Genomic DNA, 25781 nt, shown 5'->3' with positions numbered 1-25781 from the left:
AGCATATTCTGACCGGGTGACAAAATGCGATATGAATGATGATATAGTTCATTGGTGGATATACATCACTATGATTCAATAAAGCTGTAGGCTGCCACAGATCCAGGATATCCTGCTATAGGTATGTCCTCAGTAGAACAATTAGCCAATTAGAAATGGGTAAGGTTTTTCAGCATTCAAGTATGGCTCAGTTAGAAAAACACTGCCATACATTACCACTCCCATTTACCAATGAATGCCGTCTTAAGCTGTAGATGTGGTGCTTTCCTTCTCATATGCTTAGCTTCCATAGGGTTCTCATACCATCCAGGAGGTCACTTGAGGAAGCGCTGCTTCTGTGTGGGGACTTATCGCCTATTGATAAGGCAGAGTCCATGGACATGCACGTCAAATTACTTCCTTCCTGGTACCGCGATCATGTGACCATACTCTTCCCTTCAGTTAACGGGGTCACCAGCACCAATGGGGATGGCGTTGTAACGTAGCGTCCGGACGGAACTGACGTCAATGCGTTTCACATAAGAGGGTGTGTAGCTTCAGAAAAGTGTAGGTCTCTGCACTAGTGTACCTTCAAATTGGACATTTTGGCCTCTAAATTTACTGGAACAACTAGTGAGACTCACAGGAACAAAGAGCACCTTATTGTCAGCGACTGCGTCAAACGCTACCAAAAAACTGAGTTACTTACCGGTAACATCCTTTTCTGGGAGTCTTTCAGGACAGCCACCTTAGAGAGACCCTGGCTCCTCCCCTATTAGGAAACACCGCCTTCAATTTCACAATTTAAGTCTCATCCTCCCTCCGTCCCCTCAGTTCTTCCAGAGTACCTCCCGCCAAATGGGGAGACACAAGAACACGTCAAACAAACTTTTAATCTTACCTGACGGTCTCATGTGATGAGTTCCCAAAGATCTCCAAAAACCTGGGTGGGAATCCGGTGCTGTCCTGAAAGACTCCTGGAAAAGGATGTTACCGGTAAGTAACTCAGTTTTTCCCCAAGTCCATCTTTCAGGACAGCCACCTTAGAGAGGATAAGCGAGCACCTTACCTTAGGGTGGGACCACTGCTTGCAGCACTTTACGACCAAAGGCTTGGTCTTTGGCTGACAGAAGATCCAATCTATAGTGCTTCGAACGTAGAAAAACTGGACCACGTTGCAGCTCTACAGATCTGTTCAGGAGAAGAACCAGCCCACTCTGCCTGAGAAGTTGCCACTGCCCTAGTTGAGTGTGCTCTGATCCGAACTGGGGGTTCTAACCCCCCTGCCACGTAAGCCTGCCCAATGGCTGACCTTAACCATCTGGCTATCGTACATTTAGAGGCTCTGGAACCCTTCCTAGCCCCTGAAAATAACACAAAGTGAATCAGACTTCCTGAACCGACTTGTGCAATCTAAATAACGAAGGACACATCTTCTAACATCCAATCTATGAAAAATGTGTTCCTGTTCTCTCACCAGATTTGAACAGAAAGTAGGCAGCACAATCTCCTGGACTCGATGAAAACTAGAGGCTACCTTAGGTAAAAAGGCCGGATCCGTCTTAAAAATCAAACGGTCCGGAAAAAACTGAAAAAAAGGTGCCCTAACAGAAAGGGCTTTGAGTTCACTCACTCTCCTTGCTGTAGATATCGCCACCAAAAACACAGTTTTGAGAGTGATCAATCTTAACGAGCAAGATTCCAATGGCTCAAAAGGTTCTCCTGTGAGAACCTGTAAAACTAATGAAAGATCCCAAACTGGGAAGGGGGAATTTGTAACGGGCCTCTGCCTACTTAAGGCTCTAAAAAACCTCACTATCCAAGGGTCTGATGCTATATGCCTTTCCAGAAATACGCTTAAAGTGGATACCTGACCCTTCAATGTTCCAAGGGCTAAACCTTTATCTGCCCCTGCCTGCAGGAACTCTAGAACAGCTACCGAGCTGCGCACATTGAAGGAGTTCTCTGAGCACCAGCTATTGAACCGCCTCCATACCTTCAAGTAAATGGTCCGAGTTTCCTTTTTCCTGCAACTTAGGAGAGTGGCTACTAAACAATCTGAGAACCCTTTGCCCTTTAGCAATTCCTCCTCAGGAGCCAAGCTGCAAGGTTCCACCGCTCCACCTGAGAACAGCAGATTGGACCCTGAGAAAGGAGATCCTCCTGGACTGGGAGAATCCAGGGGGGTTCCACAGACAGGCCCTTCAGAATGGAGAACCACTGCCTCCTGGGCCAGTGTGGCGCAATTAGAATTAGGGTAGTGTTCTCCACCTGAAACTTCCTTAACACTGCAGGAATCAGGACAGGAGGGGGGAAAGCATAGCACCTGGAGAATCCCCATCTCTGTGCTAGTCCGTCCAGCCCCAACGCCCCGTCTCCCCTGTTTATGGAAAAGAAGATGGCTACCTTCGCGTTTTCCCTCTAGGCAAAGAGGTCTATTGAAGGAATCCCCCACCTTTGGGTGATCATTTCGAAAACTTCCTGCTTGAGAACCCAGTTGCCTTCTCTCAGTGTTCTCCTGCTGAGGAAATCTGCTACCTGATTTTGCTCTCCCTTCAAATGTATCGCTGAAAGGGACAGGACATTTGCTTCGGCCCACCCGAGGATGGCTTTTGCTAGGGCCCATAAGGATCTGCTCCTGGTGCCCCCCTGCCTGTTGACGTAAGCCACTACCGAGGAATTGTCCGACCTGACTCTTACATGATGTCCCCGGAGTTCCCTCTGAAAGGTCCCGAGTCCCAGATCTACTGCTCTCAGCTCCCTCCAATTTGAGGATCTCTTTGGCTCCCTCCTCTCCCAGGTACCCTGTACCAAACAGGAGTCTAAGTGCACACACCAACCTGAGCCGCTCGCATCGGTTGTAACCACCCTGGATATTGGTAAGATCCATTCTAGACCTTGTGACAAATTTGCTCCCTTTCTCCACCACCAAAGGGACCTCTTTACCGGAGTTGGAACCGAAACCAGAGTCCAGAGACCCCTGGCTGTAGTCCCAAACCTTCAAGATGAATAGTTGCAGAGGATGGTAATGTAACCCTGCCCACTGAACTGCTGAGAGCGTAGAAGTTAGCAAGCCTAAGGCCAACATGACCTTCCTCACTGAGATCTGACGGCTGCCCTGGAGAAACAAAAATGCTTTGTCTACCTTTTGGATTTTCTCTAAGGGAAGGAAGACCTTTTGTTCTGTTGAGTCCAACACATACCCAAGGAAAGTGACCATTTGGGAAGGAATTAAGTTGGACTTCTCTAGGTTCAGAAGCCAACCCAGGCTCACTAACAGATCCCGAATCAACTGCGCCAGAGAAGGGGCAAACAGGAGAAGATCGTCGAGATACGGGATCACCGAGATTCCCCTGAGACGCAGAAATGCCAGAACTTCTGCCATCACTTTGGTGAAGATACGGGGGGGGGGAAGAGGATAGCTCAAAGGGAAGTGCTTTGAACTGAAGGTGTAGCACCCCTACTGAGGTTTTCACTGCCAGCCTGAGGAAACGCTGGTGGCTCTCTGCGATGGGAATATGCAGGTATGCATCTTTTAAATCTATCGATGCCGTGAAACAGTTTGGTGGAAGAATTGCTTTCACAGAGTAAATTGAATCCATCCGAAACCTTCTGTAGGTGACAGACATTCAGAGGCTTCAGGTTCAGGATGAGCCTGAACTTTCCCGAAGGCTTGCGAACCACAAAAATGTGAGAATAGAAGCCTTTGCCCGTCTCTCCTGGGACCCATACTACCCCTCAACTTTCTCTCTGGAACCCCCTAGATTCTCCCCACCCGCGGGAGGAACATCCACTGGGCTAGGTGGTACACTCTGCTGCGCTGGTGGAGGAGTGCTCTGGGGCTGAGGCCACTGGAAACTAGAGAAGAGCGTTTTGAAGGACTGGAAAGTACTAGAGTTCCTTTACAGAAGCCGCCAGGTCTGCACCCTGTTCTGCTGCCTGCTCCCTAACCAACCCCTCAATACACTCCTTACAAAGTGTCTTGGACCAGGAATCCCCCATAGAGGCTCTACATGAAGGACACTTCTTCCTAGAACCATGGGGGGGGGGACTTGCTCGTGGCTTTCTGAAAAACAGAAATAAAAGAGGAGGGCAGCATAAGTTTAAAAAAAGAAACACCAGCACTACTTAGAGGACCACCGGTACATAGAGGACCACCGGGAGTGCCCCCCCAGGATCAACCACCACCAGGATCCCAGACACACTCCCCTTCCCCCCCGACCACCAAGGGGGAAAAACACCAGTGGAGTTACTGGTTACAAAGTAAGGGAACACCTCCCCAGGGTTCCCCTTACCTTTGAGTGGCTGGTGCTGTTATCCCCAGGAGCTCTTGAAGCCTCTGCTTCGAACATTCTCCTGTTGAGGAAGAGTGGTACGAACGTGCCTCTGACAGCTGCCTGTACAGCTTAGAAAGAGAGGCTGCACCAGCCTAACGCTTGGTCCCCTTTCACGAACCGCGTCCGGAACCGGAAGACGCGGATCCAACGAAGATGTCCGCCCCCACCGGAACGGACGTCGCTCGTCATCCGGTCCGGCCTCCAGTTCCAAGCCGACTGCAAACACATGGGGACCTAGGACATCATGTTGCAGCGCCCCACTGGGTGAACAAACGGATGGACCTCCCCAAACTTCTTGCTTTCCTCAAGCGAAGTTTAGAGTGCGTTGAAGACGGTCAGTACGAAAGTCCAGCTCACCAGCCGACCGGACTGCCGAATGTAGTCCGACAGATGATCGGACTGCCGAGCGGAGCCAGAGAGACCCCTGTCTCCTCCACTCCAGATAACGTAGCCTCAGTCTCGCCGACTGTTTAGCTAAGGTTCCTTAGCAGTGTCTCCCCACCAGAGGAAACACCATAACTGAGGGGATGGAGGGAGGATGAGACTTAAATAGTGAAATTGAAGGCGGTGTTTCCTAAGAGGGGAGGAGCCAGGGTCTCTCTAAGGTGGCTGTCCTGAAAGACGGACTTGGGAAAAAAATGGTTAACATTCGTAGGGATCAGGCCTGACTCTGTGAATGCTGCAGTTATGCGTGTTGTGTTTTTGTAAGTGACAGTGATCGATTGATCCTGCACTTGGGTGGGCTGGGCGGAGGGGCTAAACACAGGTGCTAGCAGGTATCTGGGCTGATTCCGCTAATGCTGCATTTTTGGGAACCGTAAACTACTGGGGATGCTAGATCAGATCAGATATTGATCCGTTCAGACACTATACTACTAAGGGAAGTGTATGGTGCGTGCGTGGGCGTTAGTGCTACTGGCACTAATCTGATGCTCCCTGGGGCGATGCAGACCCTAGCTGACACTAAAACCTAACTGATGTCGCCCGCTGGGCAATCAGGGGGTTAAACCTTTATTGGGTAATATACAGTGGGTGCCCTGACGCTATAAAAAAAACAAACTAACGAGGCAACGGTAACAGGGGTTAAAGGGTTAACTAGGGGGCAATCAGGGGGTTAAAACATTCATTAGGTAGTATATGGGGGTACCTGATGCTATAAAAATCTGATGGTGAAACTAATCAACCAACTGGCTAACCCATGACACTAATGTGAACCTGGTGACAGGGGGTAAAAGGGTTAACTGGGGGGCAATCAAGGGGTTAAACCTTTATTAGGGGGGAGAAGATTTTTTTGGCTTGTCATCCAATATGGATATTGCACCACATCCCTTGAAAAATAAGTAGAAAATTCAAGGCGTATTTGGGGATTTTTAGGGTGCACAATTAGGGAGGTACCCTAAACCTCCTACTAACTGCCCTAACACTTATTACAGAGTCACAAATGACACCAATGCAATGATCAGTGAAAAATTTGACAACTGAAATTGGTGACACAGTGACAGGTAACCATGTGTACTGGTGTTAATGTAGTGTTATGCAACTCTCATTTAGACGTCCTCTCTCCAGAACCAAAAAGAATTCCAGAGAGGGAGATGACATCACTTCCCCCGCCTGTGTTTACACTTACAGGCAGGTAAAGCATTTTCATTTGCCAGAGCCGCTCCAGGCCAGAACCTGCTGCAGGCACTGGCCCGCGGGAGCTAGGCTGCGCCATTCTGCCGACATATATCGGTGAGCGGCAGTCGGCAGCAAGTGGTTAATTTCTAGGTCGGTCAGAAGATAAATGGGACTTCTTGGAAAGGCATCTCTGTGTAGTATCATGCAGGGGCCCACTTCCCATAGTGCCTTGGCAGACATTATTTATCTCCTCAAATTACTGTTTTTTTAAGGCTAGAGTCAGACATGAAATGCACAGGTTCTAATCCACAATCATTGTATTTTAGATTTTAGAATGGATAAGCAAAATCAGATATTCTAGTTAGTCACACACAGTGTGGTGGAGTAATAAAGATGGAGGAAAGAAAAGCATCTGTGCTGGCCGCATCCAATTCCCATGACATGTGAAAGAACAATGCTTTCTATTGTGCCTGTTCACATATGTCCAGTACAAATGGGGTGCAGATTCAGTGCGAATTGAAAGAGTCCTGTCAGGTTTCTGAGCAGTGCTGCCTGGCTCAAGTGCAAATTCAGGTCCATTGACTTCTATGAGAAACGCTTTTGCATCAAACATGTCATTCAGTTGTGAACAGGATTAAATTCTGACCTGATCCTGAAGTAAACCTGACCTGATACTGATGTAAAACTGACCTGAAATGCTGAACAAGTACTTTGTCAATTTAGCTGTAAAAAGGGAGCTTCAATTCGCACCGCACATGTGTGAACCCAGCCTTAAGTGCATTTAAACATTAAGGGAATTGCTGTCTACACTTCCATTCATATTAGATCATTCCTAAAAAAAAAAGGTTACCGCTACATGGTTTGTGACAGTTTCAAATGAAAAAAAAAAAAAGACACTGAAAATTGAATTGGCAAACGAGAGGCAGAGAAAATATCCATGTTACTAAAACAAACACAGCTTACTGGGCTTCCATGTTTCCAACAACTCGCAGGTAGTTTTTGTGGCGTCGTAATCTGCGTTGCAGCTCATGAAACAGGTGACGAAGCTGCATGAAGATAACAAGACTCGCCATAGACAGCCAGATATTCCCAAATAACTAATAAAAGGGAAAAGGAAAGAACAAACTGAAAGTAAGAACACCAGTAAATAAAAACTTCACATGCAGATTTTTTTTATATTTCCAATGTTACATTGAATGAAACCAAACTGATTTGCAGACCACTACACATACCAGCATATGAATATGATGCATCAGGTCCATGGAAAGGTGACTGAGCTCCATCACAAAGTCTGTGTAGTATACATATGTTCCTTTGCCCTCCCATGTTCCTTCATGGTTAAGGTCCCACAGATGAATCCAATAGCTGTCACAAAAGAGATTTTATGATTAGTAATTAATTGCTGTTGATGTATATTTCCACTTTTGCAGCCGAATTGGGATAACACCTGATTTATAATTGTTACATGTCCCTATTCATATAGCAGAACTCAAAAATAAAAATAATTAAGATTGCAGCTTACCATTTTTTTTTTTCAGAAGAAAGCCGCTTACCATTTTTCGATGCTCTGTTCTGGAACCTCCAGCAAGGAAAATCCTGGGTAGTTCCCTTTGTTTAGGAGTGAGCTGAAAAACTGCCATATCAATTGTAACTAGATTTGAACACTGTCCTAACAAAAGGTTAAAGGTGCAGAGGCTGGGCATCTTGCATTGCACAGTGGCAATAAAAAGTACATAAACCCCTTAGAATTAACAGTTTTTCTGAGTTTGTTTGCAAATAAAAAGGTGATCTGATCCTTATCAGTCACAATAGACAAACACAATGTGCCTAAGATAACACACAAACAATTCTCATTTCTTGTGTCTTTATTTAACACATCCAGTAAACATTCACAGGGCTGGAGGAATAAGTAAGCGAACCCTTGGCTATAACAGCTGGTCGAACCTCCTTTGCCAGCAATGACTTCAAGCAAGCGTTTCGGTAGATCAGGGTCGGCCTGCACAGCGTTTAAGAATTTTTGACCTTTCCACTTTACAAAATTGCTTCAGCTCAGATAAGATGTCTGTTGTGAAAGGCTCTCTTTAGGTCCATCCACACCATCTCTATGGGATGCAGGTATGGGCTCTGACTTGGCTACTCCAAAAATGCATGTTTTTTTTTCTCCGGACATCTGTGGTGGATTTACTTTGATGCTGAGGGCTATTGTCCTGCTGTATCACCCAACTTCTACTAAGCTCCAGCTAGCAGACAGCTACTTTGACATTATCCTGTAGGACAGTGGCTCGGAACTCCTGTCCTCAGGACCTACTATCAGGCCAGATTTTAAGTATTACCTTGGGAGATGCAGACTAGAATACTGCAATCACTTAGCAGCAAATTATATAATCTCTGATGTATTTCAGTCATCTTGCAAGCCTGGCCTGTTAGTGGGTCCTGAGGACAGGAGTTGAGAACCACTGCTGTAAGATATTAAATTACTGCAGAAAAACAGTTAATTCCAAGCGGCTTACATACTTTTTCTTGACAGTGTATGTTAATGAGGACAGACGCACTAACATTGTGCAAAACACCTTGCAGTCAGCAATGACACCTCCCCTCCTAAGAAACATTTTAAAACATTTTTACTATTCATGGTGTGTGAATGGGAACACAAATCTCAAATTTGACTACAAAATTGTAAATACGCTTTAAGCAGCACATACAGCATGCAAAGACATATTAGACAGGTATGCTTCTAATCTGTCGCAAAAGTTTGGAAAAGGTCCTTTTTGTTTCAAAAGAACTAGGTACATAAATAAATGCTTTAATTGGTTTGTTGTGGAAGACTTTGGGTGGCCTGCACAGAGCCTAGACCTGTATAGCTGTATTGAACACCTTTGGGATGCATTGGAATGCTCAAAACATGCCATGTCATCCTGTCCAAAATCAATACCTAACCTCACTAATGCCGTTTTGACTGAATGGGCACAAATGACAACAAACACACCCAATCCTGTGGAAACCCTTCCCAGAAGAGTGGAGACTGTTATAGTCAGAAAGAAAAATAAATAAATTGGTGTAATTCCATATGAATGCCCATGGATTTGTTATGGGATGTCCAACAAATTCATGTGCGTGTGATGGTCAGGTGTCCACAAACTTTGGCTTTTAAACGACCCCATACAATTCTGTATTTCTTGCAATGCAAATAAATGCAGTCTAGTTTCTAAGGGCTCCTTCACACAGACGTGTCCGTGTACAGAGCCCACTCTGCTCGGTGGGGATCGCTCGGTCAATCCCCGCTGAGCAGGAAGATGACAGGTCAGTCTCTGCACACTGTGCAGGGATGGACCTCTCAGAGCGCCATTCTCCCCTATGGGGGATCGGATGAGGATGGTCCGTAGAGTCCGTCATCTCCCGATCCGATCCTCAGAAGGATGGAAAAGTAGGTTTTTCTTCAGTCACACTTTTTCGGATCAGAGCGGGTCGGATGTCAGCGGACATGTCACTGCTGACATTCGATGCTCAATAGAGGCCTATGGCGAGTCCGTTCAGGTCCGCCTAAAAAAACTGACAGGTGGACCTGAATGGACAGTCCGTGTGAAAGAGGCCTAAAGGTCATTGTTGCCTTCCATATTATGTAGTTAAAGAGGAAGTAAACCCTGATGGGTTTATTTCCTCTTTGTCTCCCTGCAAAGGTAAAGCATAATGGACTACTGTGCATCACATAGTAACCCATTATGTGTCACTTACCTGACACAGGAGCCAGCCAAGTCACCACTGTCCCCTGTAGCACGAAGCATCCATCTTCTTCCGGGTATCGCTGCTTTATTAAAAAACTGAAGAGCTCAGGAGGAGCAGCTGTACTAACTACCCGCTGAGCTATTTTGTCGCCCTCCCCAAACACACTGATCAGCTTCCAGGTTTTATTGCCGAAGCTTAATTAAAGAAGCTGAGATTAGAAGCCGATTGGTTTCTCTGAAGAAGTGTAACTGATTTTGCACTCTCTAGCTTTAGTAAATAAGCCCCACTATGCTTTTCCTCATTAACATACAATGCAAGAAACCTAATTCTTGTTAGAACAATGGGGTTGATTTACAAAGACAAACTCACTGCATACTCTGCAAAGTGTAGTTGCTTAGTAAATACGGAGAAGCTTTGCCGACTTCCATCACCCGAACAAGTGCAAGCAAAAATGCTGTTTTTTTGTTTTTATTTCCCTTGCACTATTGGGTATTCTTTGCAAACTGAAGTTTTACATTTTACATAACATATCAAGCTCTAGAACAACTGCATTTGCCTTTAGTAAATCAACCCTAAAGAGTGTTCAAATCTAGTTACAACTGAGATCTGCCAAAACAGTATAGACAGAGTTAATTATGGTAAACAATAAAATGGAAGACGAGGCTAAAAGCAGGGTATACATTTTCAGTATACCAGGTTGAACATAAAAAAATGACCAATCCCCACATCAACACAAACCATGTGTGATGTAGGGACTCTCTTCTCCTCTATCTTTTTGTGTAATATGCATCCTACTTACCGCAACACAACATGAGCTGTCCTTGTTGTCACCAATAAACACTAGAAAAGACAAGACAAAAGACAGGTATTACTGAACTTCCCTGAAGGCTATTTTAAAAAGGCTAGGTGTGAGGTAGAGTCAAAGTAAATATACCAGCACACATGCTATGACAGTCTCTAAATCCAGCCATTCTCATGCAGACTGGGCAATGTAATTTCAGGAGCCTCCAAACCAACTAGATCATGTTTTCCCTAAAATAAGCAATATTGGCAGTATCTGTCAGCACTGTTCATCTGCTCCATCCTCCTGCCCCCACAGACCCAGCTATCTCCCATGGTCAACTTTCTCACAGACTAAAGAAGGTAAAGCAAGACTTTCAAATTCACACCCTGCTCATCAAATACACTTTAGTCTCGGTCTGCCTTGTGACTTAAAGTGGTTGTATACCCACACAGAAAAAAAAATACCTGTAAGGCAAAGGCATAATGAGCTAGTATGCACCACATACTAGCTCATTATGAAATACTCGCCTTAGAACAAAGCGCCAGCATCTGATCCCGGTCCACACCGAGGGAGCTGACATTTTGCCCTCTGCCTTTTTTTCTGGGTTCACAGCTCCAACGCTATGAGTGGCCCCGCCAGCGATTAAGCCACTACCGCTAATGCGAGCGGAAGTCTTCTTCCCAGCAAGGTCCAGCAGCATCTGCCGGACCTTCAGCAGGGCCTTCAGAGCGCATGCGTTGCTGATGTCAGCGGCTGCATGCAAAGTGATGTAAGGTTTAGGAGATATTAATTTTACCTACAGGTAAGCCTTTTTATAGGCTTACCTGTAAAAAAAAAAAAATATTAATAATAAAAAAATAAAAAATAAATAATAAAAAAAGGGTATACAACCGCTTTAAGCTGGTCATACATTATACAATTTTCTTATTCAATTTCTTTTAGACTTACCTTTGTAGTAGAAAGGTCTGCCTGATTGCAAACAAATGGAAAGTGTTTAGGTTTGACCTCATATTATATGGTTTTGGCAAATCTAAAAGGAAAATTGTATAATGTATGGCCAGCCTTAAGAGTTTTGTATTTTGCTTGCCTACAGTTGATTAACACATATTACTAACCTCAGCAGCCATGAATGCCAGTGTATGCATCCCATGTTCATATCCAGCAAGGATACAGAGAACTCCCAGGCCAAAGCAGGCCAGCAGCATGACATTAAGTAGAACCAATACACGAACATGGCAGGTCATCGGCGTGGTGGGGGAGAAGGACAGCTGTAAGGCATAAGCACATGTGTATAATAGTACAAACCAGAGTCAATAGAAATTACGACAAGACCTCAGAGCATAAAGTGAATTTAACTTAGAGGTAAGAAAAATTTTAAGCTTATATTACAACTTTTGGAGCAGCTTTCTAAATAATTGAATTGAAAGAAAGGAAACAATGATGACCAAGCACATTGCTTTTAATATCAGATCAGTGCATGAATACGCTTCCATATGACTGGTTGCTAATGTTTAATAAAGCAAGTCTAATGAATAAAAGGGCATAGGTCGACACGCTATAGGCTAGTGTTAATGACATCAGTCTAACAAGAGGTTGAGATGCTTCTGAGATCATCATTATAAATTACTACCTGCATTTCATCTGCTTTAAAGAGCAACTCTGCTTTTGTTAAGAAAAACACAAACCCTTGTGTGTGGATCAATGCAATTCCTATCTTTTGTTTCTGTGAAGAAATAGCCCTATGCTTCACCAGTCTGATTACAGACTCATTCTGAATAGGAGGCTCTGGTTCATTTAATAATCAGCTGATGCACCGTTTTCTAACAGTACAGCCGCATGGGCATTTTGTCACGGTGGGAATCCCAGCGGCAGAAAATCTACTGGCACAGCCAGCGATAACCTTCGTGATTACAGCTGGACACACTTTGTGTGCCTTCAGCCACACTCACAACAGGTGATCACTGGCTTTGTGAACAGCCACTAATAGCTGTGGCTGCAAGCTGCTCTCAGCTATCAAACCCAGCAACAGGAATCAGTAGATACCTACTATACCTGAGATTCGCACCGTGCCAAAAACCTGTGCAAGTGTACCCTTGAGGAGTATCTCAACCAAAACTTACATTTTCAAGGGATGCCTAAAATTGGACTTTCAGCTTAGTGTAGACTTCTAGGAAAATCAGTGAGCCAACCACACAAGAAATTACATTTTTGGAAACCTTCTGTATACCAGCTGTGTACAGAACACCTACAATTAGCCATATTGTAATGAATTTTTACTGAAATTTACAGTGCTGCAGATTGAAGAGGAAAGGGAAGTTGTATTAACATTGAAATAAAGCATTATTTGTGTAGCAAGTGTAAGGCTATTTTTTTTTTTTTTTTGCTGCTAAATTTTTTTAGAACAAAAGAAGAGGCATCCATTAAGTGAATTTTGCATTCGCTTAAACTTGTATGGGAATGCAAAATCTGCTTAAAGCGAAAAAAAGCCCATTGACACATAGCCTAAGGAAGATTACAAGTTACAACTTCTATACAGCAGAATATCATTATTGGCAGCATACAGTTAAAATAGATCTAGACAATTTATTTTTTTCAATTCTGGATAGGGTATGGAATGATTTAAACCTATCTGGTTATTTCAACTTGGAGTGCCACTGAGGGAATTTCTGCTCCTAATGAATGTGAAAAGGAAATCCTTCCAAGTGAAAAGAAATTTGTTGTAACAAATGGAAGATTTTCCTTCTACTCCTGTCCTGTGTCCGCTGTTGGATTTCTAATCACCTTCTGTCTTGGTGACAATAGTAACAAAATACGATAAAATAGAGAGAGTGCAAAGTCTACTAAAATGGGGACATCTACACTAACAAAAACTTTGCTTTCTCACTCTATTCAAAACGGAAAAAAAATGGCATTAGATATACTTTAACTATTGCTTAGGGTGGAAGCACAGGTTTAGTTTACACGTACATATTCAAATCGATCTCTGCATAGCTGAACCATGAGATGGAGGAACACCAGACCAGCAAACCACAAAAACCAAAGAACCACTTCTTCCACAGTCTGGACATTTAGGACTCCAAAAATGAATATAAACTTGTAAAAGATGAAGTTCCAAAATTTGTCCTTTAAATGCTACAAAGAAAAGAAAGAGAAAAAAAAAATCTAATAAACAATTAACACCAGGATCAAAACTATATAACGATTACAAGTATAATAAAGTTACAAATTGGGTCAGATTTTATTTATATGCCAATCTGCACCACTTTTTTTTTTTTTTACTTTTTAATGACCACAGATTTCTGCTTTTGCTTACTTTTCAAATCATATCTCCAGCACAATCTGTGTGTGGTAAAGTGTCCCAACAATTTGTACATGTCGAACATGTTGCAACTTTGCCCCCTTCCCCCACACTTACGTGGCAGCATTAAGGCTTGGGGACTGACTGCTTGCGTTATCTCTCTAGGCTCTGGCACCAGCAGCAATTTGAGAAGGCAGAACAGGGAAAATAAGAAAATGCCCCTTGGGTCAGATTCACACTATGCGTTGTTTTACTGCGACAATTTTTATGTGTAAAAAAAGGAGTTCCAGTCACCTGTGGAAAAAATACAAGTCAGCAGCTACAAAAACTGTAGCTGCTGACTTTTAAAAAACAGCCACTCATCTGTTCCACGATCCAGCAGTGTGCTCACCTCAGTTGGTCTCACCCACCGTCTTCGGTCCCCGGCACCAGCATTTTCACTATGGGCACCCGGCTGTGACAGCTTGCAGCTTCACAGCCGGGTGCCCATTGTGCTTGCCCGAGTCACGCTGCGCATCGTGATTGGTGGATGCAGTTTTCTGGGACCTGTCAGTGTCACAGAAGACTGCAGGGGGGAGGAGAACTTCCGTTCGGAAGTAGGGGGAAGAAAGTACCTGGAAAAATGGGGTACCTGCTCCCCCCTGCTCCTCAAAAGTGCCAATTGCGTAAGAGGAGCAGGGAACGAGTCCTTAAAGCGTAGCTCCACCCAAAAGGGGACGTTCTGCTTTAAGGTGTGCTGCATCAAGGCAGCCTGTTTTTTAATGCATGTATTGTACATCCACCAGTGAGGATGAGAGGAAGGGTGCAAAGTCATCTGACTGATTCGGAGTAGGGTTGCACCGATGCTACTTTAAGTCCGAGTACAAGTACTCGCCGATATTGATCACCAACTTTTTTTAACGTCGTGTGACAGTGGTACTAACGAGCAGCACTGATTATTTTTTACAATTTATATATTTTTTACAATGCTTTCCATTTTTTTTTCTGGGGGGGGGGGGGGGCGGGGACACTGTCAGTGTTTTTGTTTATTTTATTTTCAAAATTTCACCTTTAAATATTTGTCTATTACAATTCTTTATTTTTATATCAGCCTTGTGGTGGGGGGGGCTTTTCCCTTTGAGACAGGGAAAGGGACTAAGGACACAGATTCCCTAGTCCCTTTCTCTGGGGACCCGGAGAGAGGGAGGAGGACCCGGGAAGCCGGGGACACACAGAGAGAGGAAGGAGGACACCGGAGAAGCCGGGGCCCCGCAGAGAGAGGGAGGAGGACACCCGAGAAGCTTGATAAAATGTTTAAAGCAGGGGTTTTCAAAACTACGACCCTCCAGTTGTTCAGGAACTACAATTCCCATCATGCCTAGTCATGTCTCTGAATGTCAGTGTTTTACAATGCCTCATGGGATGCGTAGTTTCCACAACAGCTGGAGGGCCGTAGTTTGAGGATCCCTGGTTTAAAGTAACATGCAGTCCTGTAATATATGTTTAGAATGCTAAATATCTTCTACCTTCAAGCATCATTCAGCTATCCTGGGTTTACAGAAGAATGCTGCAGAGAGTAGTGCCACATTGCATTTAGTCATTCTCTAAAGCATTCGGAATCTGCACCCTGCTAAAAAGAAAGAAGGTGAGGAAAGACATGACATTGTTGGACTGAACCAATGACCCCTCCAAAAGAGCATGTTTAGGAAAAAAAAAAAAAAAATAAAATAAAAAAATAAATAAAAAAAAAAAAAAAGGTCATGGGGGGGGGGGGGGGGGAGTGGTGTCTGGGGTTGAGCTCCAAGGGGGGCGGGATGTGGACTTTGAAATCAATTACATTTTTTCACAACACAAGCAGTTATCCCTGAGTATACACATTACAACAATGGCAGATGAAACCACACTACTACACTGTACTTACCTGCCTCTCGCTAACACGCAAAGGACCAAACACCACATGTTGGATTAATTTTGCAACAAGCATCAGGAAACAGCACACTGTGTTCACCAACACCTGTAGAAAAGAATACACAATAAATAATACACAAAAGAATAATGCAAACTTGCAACTTAAACACATGCACGATGATGAAATCTGACTAATACAGAAACAGGTAATTGAACTGGAGGTAAAATGATCAATGTACACAGAACACTATCAAGGAGCTGTTAAAGCTCAACTCCTGGTTAACAACCAAACACAAAGGTAAATCCATACAGTGGGAGTCATTCTACTTGCCAAAGGATTTGCACTTGTCTATCCAGTCTGGGGATTTACACAGCTCTAACTGGCAGTGTAGTTAGGCAAGTCTGGCCCTTTCTCCTAGCCAGTCTGTGACTGGTTAAGGCCTGATGCACATGGATGGTGAAAAGCTGAAAATATCCAGTATAAAACTCCAGACGTTTTCACACAGCCAGGGAGCTGCAAGTGCCATGTAAAAATGGCATACAAGTGAATGGTTGTGCGTAAAAGTACTCTTGAAAACACTGATGCTTTTCTTTGTTGCACAGGGGATTGCAAGAAACTCATAACAAGTCAAATTCAGGTACTTACCCTGCTTGCGTTAAAATATGCATTAAGGGCCAGTTCACACCACATGCAGTCCAATGCATTTTTTTTGCATCTAAAAACGCATTGAACGTAGGTTATATGGTGTCCAATGGCATAGTTCACACCAATGCGGTCGGTTCCAGGGCGTTCCAGTAATAAAAAAATTAAAAAAAGTAGAACATGCTGCATTTTTTTCTCCACTGGACTGTACTGGAACACAGTAAAATGCATAAAAAATGAACTGGAATGCATCAAAACACACCAGAGCCCTGTACAGTGAACCTTCCCAGAAAATAGAAGAAAAAGCATCTGGAATGCATCGGAAACGCATCAAAAATGCATTGGAACGTGCCAAAAACATGCATGCAGAAACTCATCCGCAACGGATCTCAAGTGCCTTTTTGTGGTGTGAACCAAGCACAATGACCAGTTCACAGCACAAGCAGTCCAGTGCATTACTTTTCTGCATCAAAAATGTATGGAAAATAAGATTTTTAAAACAGCTTACCTGTAAAATACTTTTCTTTGAAGTACATCACGGGACATAGTAGTTACTATGTGGGTTATAGGCCAGGTTCAGGTGATGGGCACTAAGATAAAAATTCCACTCCCTATATAACCCCTCCCATTACTGGGAGTACCTCAGTTTTGTAGCAAAGCAATACACATGTATACCAAAAAGAAGGGAGGGACATCTGTGTTCCGTGATGTACTTCAAAGAAAAGGATTTTACAGGTAAGCCTATTTTCTTATCGTACATCATGGGACACAGAGCCATAGTAGTTACTTTGTGGTATGTCCCATAGCAATGCCAACTGAAGGGAGGGAGACACAAAAAAAGTAAGGCACTTAGACTAGAGGACTAATACTGCAGCCTGCAGTACACATCGCCCAATGGCAATATCCTCATGACCTTTTATATCCATTTCATAGAATCTGGTAAATGTATGGACTGAAGACCAAGTTGCGGCCTTGCAGATTTGAGCCATGGAGGCTTGGTGATGTACCAACAGCCCTGCTGGAGTGCGCTCCAATATGAAAAGGTGGACTTTTCCTCTTTAAACCATCAGCTTGAACAATCACTTGACGAATCAAAATAACATCAAAAATGTGACAAAAATGCATTGAAAAAGTATCCGCAACTAATCTGGAAAGCATTTTTGTGATGTGAACCAGCCCTAAACCATTTATCTATATAGAGAGAGCTGCAATCGTTTGTGTATTTCAGCTTTAATGCAAGCAAAGTACCTGTGCTAAAATCATAAACTTTACTTTTCACTTGGTAATAGTAAGATTTGTTAAATGCATAGTAAAATCAGTTTTCTTTGAGTCTATTGAGGGACGCAATAAGTTTTTAACCTTCAGGTTATGCTGCCACATACAGGATTGGAAATTAGCAAACAAAAAACTGTAGGTTAGCCCAGCATAACAATACTGAGAGGTTGTTCATAAACACAAAGAGGTGGGGGGGGGGGCTCTGGCCCCCCATTGGACTCCAGGAAAAGGATGTTCTGGTGAGTCTTTAACCTCTGGGATGTCCAAAAGAAGTCCAACTAAGTGGTGGGTAAAGATGGGCAGAACACCTCCCTGTTAGGTCCACAGCAGAATTTCCGAACAGGGGAAATGTTCTAACCCGAACGGCGAACCCAGTCAAAGTCTATGGGAGCCAAACAGGAAAAATATAAAGGTTGATATGCAAGTAATTTCCCATATAAGGGGTATGGGGTCTGGGCAATAATAAAAAAAAATGGAGTGGGAGCTATTTTTCTGGTCAGCAGGCAGCGTGGTCGACGATGGATTTACATTGAGGGACTCGTTAAAGGGGGCTTCCAGATTCCAATAAGCCCCCTATCTACCACAGCCCACGGTTGTTGGGGAGAGGCCCTTGTCCCCATCAACACAGGGACAAGGTGCTTTGAGGTGGGGGAGCCTGAGCTGCCAGGCTGCATGCCCAGATAAGGGTCTAGTACGGATTTGGGGGGGAACCACACCGTTTTTTTTTTTGCGTGGGGTTCCCCTCCAAATCCTGGGGGGACCCCATGCCATTTTTTTTTTTAACCAGCACTTTTTTTTTTAATCGTTCAGCTGCCAGCAAGGAAACCCATTGACAGCTGATTTATCAGGTGTTGAGGATGCTGTGACCCGGCTTCCTGGCCCCTCTCCTTAACAAACAGCAAACACTACACCCTGAATGGGTAAAGCTTTGCCCAATCAGGGTGCACTGATGCTAAGGCCAAACTGCTAGCCCATCCCTAGTGTTGTGCCGTACAAAAAAAAAAAAATCACTAAAAGGCCCAAAAAATAAAAGTGTATGAACAGAACCATAAAAATTCCCCCAATCACAATAGACAAAAAATTGAACACAATATGACCTGGATTTAAATAATTGATTGGGGGAATTTTTATGGTCTTTGTGGGGATTAATTGACCTATTAAAGATATATTCTGGCGTCCAATGTCCAACAAGGACATAGGTGTGTGGTTGGTTTTTGCCTTTGCCATTGGCTAATATGCTCATTGACCTTTCTGGGGCATCACCATTGGTGCACTTGGCCAGGATAAGTATAAATATATTTCAGCAATATGGGGGAGCTGTTTGATGCCCCAGTTGAAGTCCAACTCAGACGAAATGCGTAGGGCTGCTTCTCACGCTTCCCATATTGCTTTTTAATTATGTGATCACATTTTTTATTTTTACTTTTTATGTTTTGTTACTTATTTTGTATATTTGGCATTTTTTGCAAATGAAAAAAAAAAAAATCTGTACCCTCGGATCTACACCATTGGGAGCCTTTTTCTTTCATGTTTTTACATGACATTTGCTCCACATGTATATTGATTGATTTGAGAAACACGCATTTGGATTCCCTGGTTGTCAACGCTCTAGCCTGCCGATTTCCTTTGACGCTTGTGGACGGTGAAGGACCCCATAGACCCGGTCGCTCCAAGTGATTATCGTTCCATGCTCGTATGATCTAGTGACGCTGACATACAGGTCCACCCCCTCTGGTAAGAGTATTTCATCATATCGGTTTATTCGGATTTTACTACTCTTCCAAGTACAGCTGACTGCTGACCTTCTGCATGTAGGATTGACTTACGAGTTTTGAGAACCCATTATCCATCCTGATGAACTTATAGTGGACTCTTCCTTTGTTTTCATTTTTAGCGCTACATTTGTCCTTTTTCGTTTTTATGAGTTTTTGTCACATTCATATGTAGCTGCTGCACGTATTGCCTAACTGCAATTTTAGCGCAGTAATTATCACGTTTTCCCTTAAAATTAGACAGATGACATTGTGAAATAACATATTGCATTTTGAAACAATTCAATTGAATTAAAGAGAAACTCTGGGCATTGCTGAAATTAAAATTTGCACCCCGTCCCCTTCCCCAGCTGAGAATATATTGTTTTCCTGGGGGATCGGTATGAGGGGATTTTTGAACATCTGATCTAGTTATAAAATGTGGAAAAAGGCCAGAGTAGGTGGTCATACGGCAGGTTATGGAAGAGGTACCACCCTGTACCTCATCAAGTTCACCGTCAACAGTCACATAGGACACGTAGAAGCTACAAACTAAATGGGCAGGCTATTTTAAGGCACAGCTTCCTAAAATAGCTCATTAAAGCAGTCATACATTTCTAGCATATCAGGTAGTATATCAGGCTGTGTAGGCAAACCTGTCTTGGCCATGATTAGTGACAGAAAACTCTAACTCTAAATGAAAAACCTAAATACTTGCTGAAGACACACAGTGAAGTCACAAAACATACAAAGCAGTGTTTATGTAATAGTTGCATGCTAACACGCTTGTTAAACACTTCTCAAAATAAAAAAAAACATTTATTTATACTACGATTAATCTAACATGTGTACCAAGTTGTTATCCCAGTATTTAAGAAGCAAAAAATTTAATAAAAATAAAAATGAAAGAGCAACATGTAACTAAAAATCAGAGAAGTAAACATTCTTTACTTTACAAATAAACATGGACTGTCAATACCATACTAAATAAGCAGTGTAAATGTAAATAAAGAAGAGTGTAAATGCAGTTAATAATTGCTTAAAAATTCATCAAAAAGACACGTTCACCCTGCCCACTCAGGATATGACGGTGTGTGTGTAAAGTACAGTTTATATTCATGTTGCTTGTGCTCCTCCCCCTATTGCAGCAAGCACCATATCTCCAGTATATGATGCCAGGGGGAGCAGTGACTTCACACTCTGTCTTGAGCCAATATTCTAGTCTAGCAAACGGCTACTAGACCCAAGCACTGTCAATGGAAAGAAGCCACATGCTTCCTCATATCCAGAAGCAATGGGTATTGAGGCAGCAAATAGAGCCACAGGGAGCAAAGTCAAGTTGTGCATTAGTGGGTCAGGGGGCCCCTTTGAACATACTCGGCCATTTTGCCCTGAATTGGCAAGGTGAAAGTGTCTCCCTAAATGTATTTTTTGAATGTAGCAAGTGTAAATCTATATCTAAATTGATATATCAGCTTTGTGTAAGCCTTGGTACAGTAGAACTTTGACTAAGAAGGGTCTACACAGGCAACCTAATAAGGCTTGGGTGCATTACAACCATCCCGATTTTACAGCCTAGGAGGGCTGTGTAAACCCCAGGACTGGATGGAAAAAAAAAAAACTGAATATCATTTGATATGCAAAACTGTATTTGGCCATATTCCTGGAATGCAGCTTTAATACGGTTTTCCATAAGGGCCATAAGTAGGATAAAGAGACAATACAGCAAAAACAGCTCACTTTTACTTGAAACTTCATATTGAGTCATCCAAGAGTATGTATAATTTCAGCTTAAAGTAATTGTAAAGTATAGTTTTTTTTTAAACAACAAACATGCTATACATGCCTCCTCTCTGCAGTTGGTTTTGCACAGAGCAGCCCAGATCCTCCTCTTCACAGTTCCCTCTTTGCTGCTCCGGGTCCCTCCCTCCTATCAAGGGCCCCTACAGTCAGCAGCTCCGTGTGTTCATTTAGACATGGAGCACCGACCCCTCTCTCCTCCGATTGGCTGACAGCCACGGGAGCCAATGGTGCCACTGCGGTGTCTCAGCCTAGACATTTGTGGACATAGCTATAGAGACTGGGCTCAGGTAAGTAATTAGGGGGTGCTGGGGAGGCTGCTACACACAAAAGGTTTTTTTTATGCATAGAATAGAATGCATTAAGATTAAAAACCTTCTGCTTTTACAACTCCTTTAAGCTACTGATCTATTTAAACAACCTCTTTATATCACATAATAAAGAGACATTAAAAAAAAAAAAAAGCTGAGACCTCCACCTGCAGGCAGCATAAAAGGTTAGATCAGTGGTTGTCTACTTTTAAGCTAAAAGAGGCCTCAAATGCGGCATCACCAAAGGGACGCACATAATGTTCAATATATGCAATGCTTGAAAGGACTGTCAGAAACGGCAGACCTAATAGAGGAAATGAGGGTCGGAGAGTGTGGACGTGCAACATTTTTGGCTGGGAACATGTTACAAGAGGCTGATAGAGATCCAGGGTATTACCTTCCATAAGCTGTTTATAAACTTCCTGAATTTCCAGTGGTCACAACAAGCTCACAGATGTAGCTGCAAGCTTGGCATGATTTTTTATTTTTTATTTTTATTTACAGCCGACTTTTCAGTGAACTAATCCAGGGGACTGTATAGCCACCAAATTCCTGCCCTTTGAAAAGTGCCGTCTCCCCCCCAACACCTGCAGTGGTTCCCATACTCTCCTTCCCCTTCAGGGAGCCCAGTACCACAGTGAATCATTTCAAGATGTAGAGCAGGAGCAGCTCAGACAATATTCTTTCCCTGATGTCCTCTGTAATTACTAGCTCATTATGAAAACTTACCTTAGAACGATGCCCCCGCATCACATCCAGGTCAATGCCGAGGGAGGTGACATTTTCCACTTTGCAGTTCTTCCGGGTTTGCGGCTCCGGCGATGCGAGTGGCCGGAGCCGTGATGAAGTTACTCCCGCGCATGGGATTCCTCTGTTTCAGCACGATACGCCGGACCTTCATTGCACATGCACCGCTGATCGAGCATGCAGGGTGAACCTCTCCCTAAACAGGGTAGGTTTAGGAGACAGCCATTTTACCTACAGGTAAGCCTTATTAAAGGCTTACCTGTAGGTAAAAATGTAAAAAAAAAGGGGTATACAACCACTTTTAGGGACCCATTTCAACCAGAAAGCAAACTACATCCATTATGAGGCCAACGCTTAGAAAGTGCTGAAAAGTTCCTAAAACGGTGAAAACATTAACTTTGCTGATCTTTGCTCCAATTCTCCACCTGTTACGTGGCCTGAATCGTTCTAAATTGCATCATATATCAGCCAGTCAGAGAGAAAATCTAATCTACACTTGGCTATCTAGTGGCCAAGGATTAGGGTGCAATATAGAATGACATGGGTTACAAAGGACTACAGTGGCAGGAGCTGACAAATACAACACACAGAAATGATTTGAAGACTTCATAAAATTTGATTAACAAATAACTCACGTTCGCTAAAGTTTTACTATGTGTTGTACAATTAACGCCCAAAAGCTGAACAGGAAGCCATGTTTAATGCAAAAGTATTAAAGGGGTTGTAAACCTTCATGGTTTTTCACCTCAATGCACTGAGGCAAAAAACCTCCTGCAGTGGAGCAGCCTCCCAGTGCCCCTGTTTTACTTACCTGAAGCCACTTTTTTCTCGTGCTGGGGACGAGCACAACAGCTCTAGCCGGTGTCTTGTGTCCTGATTGGCTAGATCAGTGACGGCGAACCTTGGCACTCCAGATGTTTTGAAACTACATTTCCCATGATGCGCTAATACACTGCAGAGTGCATGAGCATCATGGGAAATGTAGTTCCAAAACATATAGGGTTCCAAGGTTTGCCATCACAGGACTAGATTGATAGCAGTGCAGCCATTGGCTCCCGCTGCTGTCATTCAAATCCAATGACATAAGCCCCGGTGGCGGGGCCGAGTCATACATTGGGCCAAATGCTGGACTCAGTAATGCGCCCGCAAGGTAACCCCCTTTGAGAGAGCGCTTCTCCCAGGGGTTTATTCCGATGTGGGGAAGAGCCACGAGAGCCGCTGGGGGACCCCAGAAGACGAGGATCGGGGCCACTCTGTGCAAAACGAGCTGCACAGTGAAGGCAAGCATGATGTGTTTGTTATTTTTTAAAAAAAAAACACAAAAAAAAAAACTCTTATTTGAAGTTCTCTCATATTCCTAAAATACTGCATCCAATATTGGAATACATAGTGATATATTTATTTCAGAGCACTAAATGTATTTTCATGTGACATTGTTTTATGACCGAAAACATTTTCAGAAATCTAACAAATGGAAATATGCTGTTTGCGCAAGTATTTAATCCATGTAGAGAAAGCTTGATGTTTGCATGGGTGAAAAGCAATTTCTTAATACAAAGGACTATGTCACACTAGTAACTTTGTAGCAGCTACAAATCTCAGATTATTTTCTCCTTACCACTTGAACCTTCTACAATGCTTGCCTGTGTAGCTACAGATCATTAATATGCCACTGTCATCAGAATAGCGTGAAAATATACTGAAGCTGGAATCTCTGTAAGAGATAAGTTCACCTTTTTACAGGTAAAAAATTTGCATTTATTACTTTACTCTGTGTAAAGCATTGCACTCACAATCAGCAGACTCCTACAGACTTGTCCATGTATCTGTCTGCTTGTACTTGGTACGGCCAGGCAGATACACACTAACAGAAAGAGAGAATGAAGTAGCACAGGGATCTACAGTGTTCTGGTAGTATATTGAGAACTACAACATGACAGCCGCAAATGCTGTCGGGACTTGTAGTTTTCTAATTCACAGAACGCTGTTTATGAATGACGTGGCTCGGTGGGTGGAGCCACGCATGGCTGAGTTTTTTTCTAGATGGTGACAGCGAGCCATTTATAACAGTGTAAATTTGCTGTCCTCTCAAAATAACTCAACACAGCCATTAATGTCTAAACCGCTGGCAACAAAAGTGAGTACACCCCTAAGTGAAAATGTCCAAATTGGGCCCAAAGTGTCAATATTTTGTGTGGCCACCATTATTTCCCAGCACAACCTTATTCCTCTTGGGCATGGAGTTCACCAGAACTTCACAGGTTGCCACTGGAGTCCTCTTCCACTCCTTCATGATGAGATCACAGAGCTGGTGGATGTTAGAGACCTTGCGCTCCTCCGCCTTCCATTTGAGGATGTTCCACAGATGCTCAATAGGGTTTAGGTCTGGAGACATGCTTGGCCAGTCCATCACCTTTACCCTCAGCTTCTTTAGCAAGGCAGTGGTCATCTTGGAGGTGTGTTTGGGGTAGTTATGTTGGAATACTGCCCTGTGGCCCAGTCTCAAAAGGGAGGGGATCATCCTCTGCTTCAGTATGTCACAGTACATGTTGGTATTCATGGTTCCCTCAATGAACTGTAGCTCCCCAGTGCCGGCAGCACTCATTCAGCCCGACCATGACATTCCCACCATCATGCTTGACTGTAGGCAAGACACACCTGTCTTTGTGCTCCTCACCTGGTTGCCACCACACACGCTTGACACCATCTGAACCAAATAAGTTTATCTTGGTCTCATCAGACCACAGGACGTGGTTTCAGTAATCCATGTGTTTAGTCTGCTTGTCTTCAGCAAACTGTTTGCAGGCTTTTTTGTGTGTCATCTTTACAAGAGGCTTCCTTCTGGAATGACAGTCATGCAGACCAATTTTCAGTGGGAGGCGTATGTTCTGAGCACTGACAGGTACCCCTTCATCCTCTGCAGCACTCACACATCAATTTCCCAAAGACAACCTCTGGATATGATGCTGGGCATGTGCACTCAACTTCTTTGGTCGACCATGGCGAGGCCTGTTCTGAGTGGAACCTGTCCTGTTAAACTGCTGTATGGTCTTGGCCACCGTGCTGCAGCTCAGTATCAGGGTCTTGGCAATCTTCTTATAGTCTAAGCCATCTTTATGTAGAGCAACAATTCCTTTTTTTCAGATCCTCAGAGTTATTTGCAATGAGGTGCCATGTTGAACTTCCAGTGACCAGTATAAGAGAGTGAGAGCGATAAATTTAACACACCTGCTCCCCCTTCACTCCTGAGACCTTATAATACTAACAAGTCACATGACACCGGGGAGGGAAAATGGCTAATTGGGCACAATTTTGACATTTTCACTTAGCGGTGTACTCACTTTTGTTGGCAGCGGTTTAGACATTAATGGCTGTGTGTTGAGTTATTTTGAGAGGACAGCAAATTTACACTATTATACAAGCTGTACAATCACTACTTTACATTGTAGCAAAGTGTCATTTCTTCAGTGTTGTCACATGAAAAGATATAATAAAATATTTACAAAAATGTGAGGGGTGTACTCACTTTTGTGAGATACTGTATAGGTAGTGTAAATATCTCCTAAACATGCACCGCTTGGAGAGATTTCGTGTACATGCAGCAAGTAACATCCTCTAGAAAGTGGAGT

General features: G+C 43.5%; 1 protein-coding gene across 1 annotated transcript in view; it reads right to left on the bottom strand.

The window, feature by feature from the left end:
* AMFR (autocrine motility factor receptor) overlaps positions 1–25781 on the bottom strand; it is a 56727-nt gene that overhangs the window by 26817 nt on the left and 4129 nt on the right. Inside the window, exons 2-7 of the mRNA XM_077455082.1 lie at positions 15639–15731; positions 13408–13572; positions 11556–11708; positions 10456–10496; positions 7166–7298; positions 6897–7030 (exon numbers count right to left, since the gene is read on the bottom strand). Coding sequence (XP_077311208.1) covers positions 6897–7030; positions 7166–7298; positions 10456–10496; positions 11556–11708; positions 13408–13572; positions 15639–15731 — 719 coding nt within the window. The remainder of the gene's footprint in view (positions 1–6896; positions 7031–7165; positions 7299–10455; positions 10497–11555; positions 11709–13407; positions 13573–15638; positions 15732–25781) is intronic.

Source organism: Lithobates pipiens, unplaced genomic scaffold (assembly GCF_037356315.1).
Source record: "Lithobates pipiens isolate NorthernLeopardFrog02 unplaced genomic scaffold, aLitPip1_a1.2 Scaffold_10, whole genome shotgun sequence".
NCBI lineage: Eukaryota > Metazoa > Chordata > Amphibia > Anura > Ranidae > Lithobates > Lithobates pipiens.
Note: the sequence above shows the minus strand (reverse complement) of the source record. Positions and strands in the feature narration are given on the sequence as shown.